The sequence below is a fragment of the Oryzias latipes genome, chromosome 4 (assembly GCF_002234675.1).
Source record: "Oryzias latipes chromosome 4, ASM223467v1".
NCBI classification, from domain to species: Eukaryota; Metazoa; Chordata; class Actinopteri; order Beloniformes; family Adrianichthyidae; genus Oryzias; species Oryzias latipes.
This window is the reverse complement of record NC_019862.2, coordinates 12,422,914-12,429,990: the sequence shown is the minus strand read 5'-3', so window position 1 is coordinate 12,429,990 and position 7,077 is coordinate 12,422,914. Positions and strand designations below refer to the sequence as shown.

Genomic DNA, 7,077 nt, shown 5'->3' with positions numbered 1-7,077 from the left:
CAGAGTTTCGAAGAGACTTTAATTCTGTGGCTCAAGAGAAAGGCTAAGTTTGACTGGTTAAAGCACAAGACAAACAGGCACAGGACAAAGGGAAACGCAGGCTATAAATACATGAGGAAGGGAAGCACAGGTGGGAATGATCAGGAAATAATGAGACAGACTCAGGTGTGGGGAACAGGCAAGGCAGGAAGGGGAAGGTCTGGAACGAGAGGTAAGTTAGACTTTCAAAATAAAACAGAAAACTTGACGAGACATGACAGTTGTTCCCATTTGTGTGTGGGTTTTTCCGGTCACTGGCTTCCTCTCACGGTCCAAGTACATGCTTTATGGGTAAGTGGTTAGTGTCCCTGCAACAGACTGGCGACCTGTCCAGGATGTTCTCTGCCTTAGCCCACGAGTGGCTGGGTTAGGCTCCGGCAGCCCCGAGACCCCGAAAGAGACGAAAAGGGTTAGAAAGTGGATGAATAAATGAATGATTGGTTGGTGTCCCATGGTGTGAGTGTGTGTGGCAGTGATGTCGGTGGCTGGGACAGGCTGATACCCCGTGACCCCAAAAGAGAAATAGCAAGCAAATGGATGTATAAGATAAGAGATAAGAAATGCCTTTATTGTCACTGTCCACTTTTACAATGAAATTGAGGATGGATGAATCAAACAAGCTGAATACAATAAACTTAAAAAAAAACTTTATTTGAAGAATTTGACTGGATAAATACTTTTTTTTTTAACTGACCTCCAAGAATGAGAGAAAAAAAGACTCATTTTGTTTAGTCAAAATCCAAATCAAGCACTGTACGTGTTATTCCAGATCCAGATACCCATGATTGTGACGAAGCTGGCGAGGATGAAGACGATGTACAAGCCAAAGAGCAGACGGTCGATCACGATCCCAATCATCTGCCACTCCTGAGAGGCCCTGGAGCCCTGAAAGTATTTGTCCATCTGCAGACGAACGGCGGTGAGGTCTCTGCTCAGCTTCCTGAGTTCATCCAGGGTCGGGTCTGGTGGGGGCGGAGGGGGGGACTTTTCTGGGGTTTCCTCTTTCAGATTCAGGATGCTAAGATGCTGACTGCCTGGTTTATTTGTGCTGATGGCATTCACTGCAGGCTCTGTCACAGACAAAAAAATCATGTTTGTTTGGTGGTTTCTGTTGCAAATTTGAAGGTTCACATTTACTGCTGGGAGGAACTGATAATTTATATTAACTTAGGCTATGCATGTTAGTTATATTTGCTAGTGTAGCTGAGGAAATAAGGAGGATACCTTCCGAGTTGCGGTTTAAGATCACAGTAGTTCGGTTGCTTTTCTTCTGTGGAGGAAGACAAGCAACAACAGCCAGATAACGCAACACGAGGACACTGAGCCAGTGAGGCACGGTGCTGTACTGATGGGAGCTGAACTGGATGTTTGTGATGAAGATGGTCTCCAGCTGGCTGGCCACCATTAGAGCAAGACTGATGGAGAAGAACACATCTGCGGCAAACGAGAAGAGGGAGTTTTCAGTGCCGCTCTCCTCACAGCGTGTTGATGACTCATGCTCTGACATCTTAAACATACACGGTATTACTCGGGTATTATGTTTAAATCTACTTAAGGACTCATTATGTTGACATTAAAGCAGGAGGAACTTGCCACAAACGTCCCGGTCAGTTTGGAGGTTTGATCATGCTCACTCAGGCATGGCTGTGATAGCTGAAGCAGAACCAAATGACACGAACACAGTGACTGTTTTTCCAGAGGAAAGAGTCCAGAAGTAGCTGGTTCTTCACAGAAGTTTATGTGTTTAAATGTTCATTCTTTAGTTTGCTTCAGCATTTCTGTTGCCCTTTAAAAGTCTATTTTAACTGCACTCTTTTTATCAACTTGTTTTAATTCGATGATTTTATTTTGTTCATCAAATATCTGTGACCTTTTTGATAATTTAAATGTTGGGGGGGGATTAAGCTGTATTAAGCTGTATTAAGCTTTCTAACTAAATATTTCATTAGTAAATGTAACATTTATTGAATTAAAAGGTAAAAATATGCATTTGAAAAAGGAAACTGTTTTCCTAAAACAGGCTAAATAACCAAAAATATTGCTGTTTATATTTGACTGCACAACTTTGAGTGGCACCCTTTAAAACTGACCAATTTGACTCCTTTTTAAAAGTCAAATATGACAGAAAATGAATGAAATGGCTGCTACAACATCTAATTGTGTTACACACACAGCACATAAACGCAGAAATATTTGAAGTCCCACTCAATCATCTTTTGATTTACAGTAAGTGTTTCCAGTGATCTTTTTACTCTGATAATGCAGTTTTATGCAAAATCAAGGACATAGTTTCTGCAGAGCGGCAGCAGTTCATAGAAATGCAATTTTTAGACCTAATTTCCTTTATATAAATCCTGCATCATTAGAAAACTGCCACAAGAACATGTTAAAAGAACCAAAAAACATGAATTCCATTGGAATGGGCCTTTAAGGATCTAACTGGCATCAATAATTCTGATTTCAGCTACATGCCAGCACTGGCACTGTGGTGTTCATTTAGGAGTTGGGCTGAGGCAAACCCGTGAGCACAGCTGTCACTCACTAATGAGAGGTGTGGTCTCCCCAGTGACGGGCAGCAGATCATTCATGAGGAGCAGGAAGACGGTATAGCCCAAGATCAGCGTCATTTTGAAGGAGGATCTGTCTGTATTCTGTGGGGGCAGTAGGAAGCTGAAGAGGTCCACTGTGATGAGGAAGCAGCTGGGGAGCAGGAGGTTCACCACATACACAGTGGGTCTGCGTCTTAGAATTATCTAAGGAGTAGAAACAAGAATGCATTTGACCCTTTCAGTAAATATCCAGTCCTGTAGCGGTAGTTTAAACGTACAGAAAAGTGGATCTCTGAGTAGTTTCCAGTTTCCATCTGCAGTGTGGAAATGACAAACGAGACGTTTGAGAGCTCCCACTCCCCGTTGGTTACCATCACGCTTCTAGATTCCTCCAGGATTTTCTCTGCTGTGCTTCCTGCAATCATCTTAATATCTGTGTCTTTAAAAACGAACCAACAAACAAAATAAAAGCCAAGTTTCAACTTCCACACATATAGAGAAGGCCACTTTTATAGCACATTTTTCATTAAAGAAAATAACAATTCTGAAAAATTCAGCTTGAGCTTGGCTTACCAAAGTGTAAATAAGATCCAAATGTGAGTGTGCAGTTTTGAACGTCAAAAGGAAAAGTATAGATTCCTAAAGTGCAGGAGCTCACCACCCTTAGTGGCCGATCATCCAACACAAGGCCTGTGCTGAATAGGTAGACATAAGGAGTTTTGGGAGATCTGTCTTCATCTGTGCTATTAAAAAAAGACGGCAGTTAAATTCCTATAAAATAAGTAGCATTTGAGCTTTTTAAATGTGATTTTTAAATGTCAAATTATTGTACAACTTTGTAATAACAGTAACAGTAAATTTTGTAAAGATGCATATCAGACAAAATATATTCTAAAATATGTAATTAATTGTTTTTACTCTATGGTCATTTCAAGGTATAGTTTAAAAAGTACAAGGACTTGGTAACTTACAGCTGTGAGATGTGAATATCTGGAACCCAAAGATTTTCTCGAGGGACAGAGACTCGATGAGTGCCACATTTCTCATCGTCCCAACTAAGTCTGGAAATATTCCACTCCTGAACCACACAAAACAGACCTGCTGCTATGAAAACAGCTAAAAAAAACCATTTCATCTTTCAGCTGGTGTACAGGGTTAACACAAATATTTGTCTATCTATTCATATAGGTTTTTTCTGATACCCCATAAATAAACATGGATGCATGATGACACCTTAGTTAAGTTTTCTTTGTTTGCACAAAGTTTGTTTCTTTTAGTTCAAGTTTCGCTCTGTTTTCAGGTTTTGTGTTTTTCCCTCAGTCAAAGGCTCACCCTGTCCTCAGTCAGTTAACCACAGTACTGAAGTTAGGTTAGGTTAGTTTCTCTTCGTCAGGTCATCTGTTTGTCTCCCTTTTTGTCCTCCCCTGAGCGCTGGTTTTGACTGTTCAGTTTGGTTGGTTTAATTCAATTATTTTTAGTTTCCCTACAAGCCTGGTTTTCTACATTTGGAATTGGAATTCAATCAAAACAAAAAACACAAAGAATGCAAATATAAGACATATATGTCTATCTATATCAAACTTTGGATGTTTGTTCATGAACTGATTGGAAATACTGTATATATTTTCTTAAAAGGAGTGCGAGGAAGTGAATTTATTTCATCTCACCTCTATTATGTTCTACTTAACTATTAACTGATTTTTACATAGCTATTATATTAAAAATAAGACATTATTCCAGAATTGATGCTGCAAAACCTGTTTCTTTTCCCCTTGTTCGTGCCTGACTGTCGTCTGTAAAAACCTACCAGAACTTGCCACAGAAGAGTTGTCAGGGTCTGAGTTTTTTCATCCTGTTATTGAGACATTCTGACGTTAATTTACGGGAATAATCAATTTAAGCTCAATGATGGTGAATATAAAACATAATTAATGATGCATTATTGACAGCTGTTGAATGGCTTTTCCCTTAGTGGAGCACCAGCTTTCACTTTAGTTTATACAGTTTGGAGAGACCTACCACTCCTAAAACTCCCACCACAGTGATGCGGATCTTTATGTTCAGAGGGCTGGAAAGGTTTGCAACAGGACGAACAAGATTTCTGGGGAACAAATTATTTTCCAGTTCCTTAAGGAGAGCGTCAGATGTTGGACTGCTGCAGTTCAAAGATGCTTCCAAACCTTCAAAAAAAAAAAATAGAAATAAAAAAAAAAGACTGTGAATTAATGAATTAGTAATAAATGTTGTTTAGGAGACCATCTGTCAGAGGTAAGCTATGATCTACTAAGAAGACGTTTACAATTATTAAATTTAACTTTGAAAAATGAATCTGAATTTAAAAGATGATAAAAGTATTGTTAATGGGACTCTGTATTTATTACATACATCAAGACACTGAGTAGAATATATGCAGTCTAATTTAGCCACAGCCCAGTTAAAATCTATGAGCTTAAATAGTTTGCACTTCGTGATTCCAGTTTAGATTAATTAAGTCGCATTAAAAGAAAATTATTTTTTGGTGAAAAATAATTGCTAGACTTTTTTTTTTTTTTTTTTTTTTTAAATAAAAAAGCTCACATTTAGCAAATGATGAGTGAATATTTGACACAAGTCTGAACAGTAATCATCAACATCTAGAAGAGCAACTTTTCAGAAATTTTTGTAATTTTATGACATGAAAAGTCCAGATATTTTCTCGTCTTACCGTGCAGAAGCATGAAGCAGATAAAAATAAACTCAGCAAATTTCCTCTCTGCCATTTCCACTTCACTTTCAATTAGCCTGCATTATTTTTTTGCCTCAGATGGCAAAGAAAACTAAAAAGTAAACCAACCGTCTGCTTCGCCGGTGGAAAATGTTCTGCTGGTGTCACAGGCTTTGATCAGTTAATGTCGCCTCTCTTCATGTTGACTTTGTAGTTTGATGCAACAAGGTAAGTCTCCACCTGTGTGTGTGCCGAAATGCTATCATTTTGTCAAAGTATTTATACTAGGATTATTTAAATTTAAAACTGGTTGTCTTTAGATTGACATATTAACTCTGAATCCACAAAAGGAAACATTACTTTAGTGCAAACCTACCTGTAACGTTTTGATGTGGGAGTATATAAAGTAAATGTTTTGGTGTTTGGAAAAAGACAAAGCAGCTGTGAAGGATATGAGGGGATGACGAAAAGGAAACACAAGCTTTTTTTCTCTTGATTTTCATAGTTCATGTAAAATCCCCGCCAGTCACAGGAAGACAACAGGAAAGAAGCAAATGCAGTATTCAGTTTTTGACTGAAATATGGCTACAGGAACACATTTCAAACTCTGTGGGTACTTATACAAATAAACAGCTTTGACATGCAAACTTAGAAAGTAGAGATGATCTGAGTAAAGTTGCCTGGTTACTTGTAATACTACTTCAGTAATCCAGTGATGAAAGAATAATTTCTTGGGCTTTAATAATTCATTTAAACAACGATTTGATTCATATTGTAATTTGTGGTTTCTGATTCCTACTTGATATTAAGTCATCTGGAACGATCCGATTCAACAAACTAAAATCAAAACAGGCCATCTTTAGCCAAAGGTTTAACCAGTGTGACTCAGATAAATACCTGGGTTCTGATCAGTGCAGGTGACGTTTTCCAGATTCCTTGTATTTCTTGTTATATAATCAAGTGCAAATAAATGTCTACAAACAACAAGTTCACAAGAATTAATGGCATATCCATTCAAGTTTTTGTTTCATAAAGTTCAACCCACTGTTTTTTTGTTTTACATCAAAATAATCCAGAGGGAACACTATTAGAGCATTCTACCACACTGTATGGTAACATGTCTTTGTTTCCACACGTTGGACTGGAATGATGGCTTGATCATTTTTTACTGCCACCACATGTGTGTTGTCCACTTTGATAAAACTTTAATGTTTTTCATTTTGAAACAGTTTTATGATGGTGTAGATGAATTTGATTAACAGCTCTCCTCAGACAGATTGATCCAGTTAGATCGTAGAAAGACAAATTGATTCATCAGTTAGGTTGATTAATCATTACAGTCCTAATAGTTTCTGCTGTTTGGAGTGTGCAAAACAATCATTTAAGGAAAAAAAAGTAGTCCCTATTAGAATGTGATATCCTTAAATCATGGATAAGCTACTGAACCTTGTTCTTCTAAATGAAATACAAAATAGAATTGGAATTGGAAAAAAAAACTCCCAAATTTTCTGATATAAAATCCAACAACAAAGACTTGCAGGATTAGACTTTAATATGTTGCCACTTCTTAGTCTTAACAGTTTGTTTGCAGAAATTATGTGACATAAGGAGGAATTACTAAACATTATAGTCTTTTACAAGTATTGATTTTCCTTTTTCCTTCATCAAAGATATCAACGTTCTTCTAAAAGCAAAGCTAAAAACAAATTTCATACCCAAATCAAATAAAAAGACAAGAGTAGTAGTGGGTTTGTTTGGTCGCCAGCTTTTCTAGGAAGATTCCTG

General features: G+C 37.6%; 1 protein-coding gene across 1 annotated transcript; it reads right to left on the bottom strand.

The window, feature by feature from the left end:
• LOC101157607 (5-hydroxytryptamine receptor 3A-like) lies at positions 1 to 5,739 on the bottom strand. The gene is made up of 9 exons (XM_020702814.2): positions 5,293 to 5,739; positions 4,608 to 4,768; positions 4,396 to 4,440; positions 3,560 to 3,666; positions 3,162 to 3,331; positions 2,867 to 3,027; positions 2,582 to 2,792; positions 1,264 to 1,473; positions 1 to 1,109 (listed from the first exon to the last, which is right to left on the bottom strand). Exons 1-9 carry the CDS (start codon positions 5,345 to 5,347, stop codon positions 784 to 786), a joined length of 1,446 nt encoding a protein of 481 aa, XP_020558473.2. The 5' UTR covers positions 5,348 to 5,739; the 3' UTR covers positions 1 to 783.
• Between the last annotated feature and the right edge of the window lie 1,338 nt (positions 5,740 to 7,077).

Coding starts and splice junctions, on each gene's coding strand:
- LOC101157607 (XM_020702814.2), bottom strand. CDS start 5,347: ATGGCAGAGAGGAAATTTGCTGAGTTTATTTTTATCTGCTTCATGCTT. Junction 3,028..3,161: donor TGGATCTTATTTACACTTTG/GTAAGCCAAGCT, acceptor TCGTTTTTAAAG/ACACAGATATTAAGATGATT. Junction 1,110..1,263: donor CTTAAACCGCAACTCGGAAG/GTATCCTCCTTA, acceptor TGTCTGTGACAG/AGCCTGCAGTGAATGCCATC.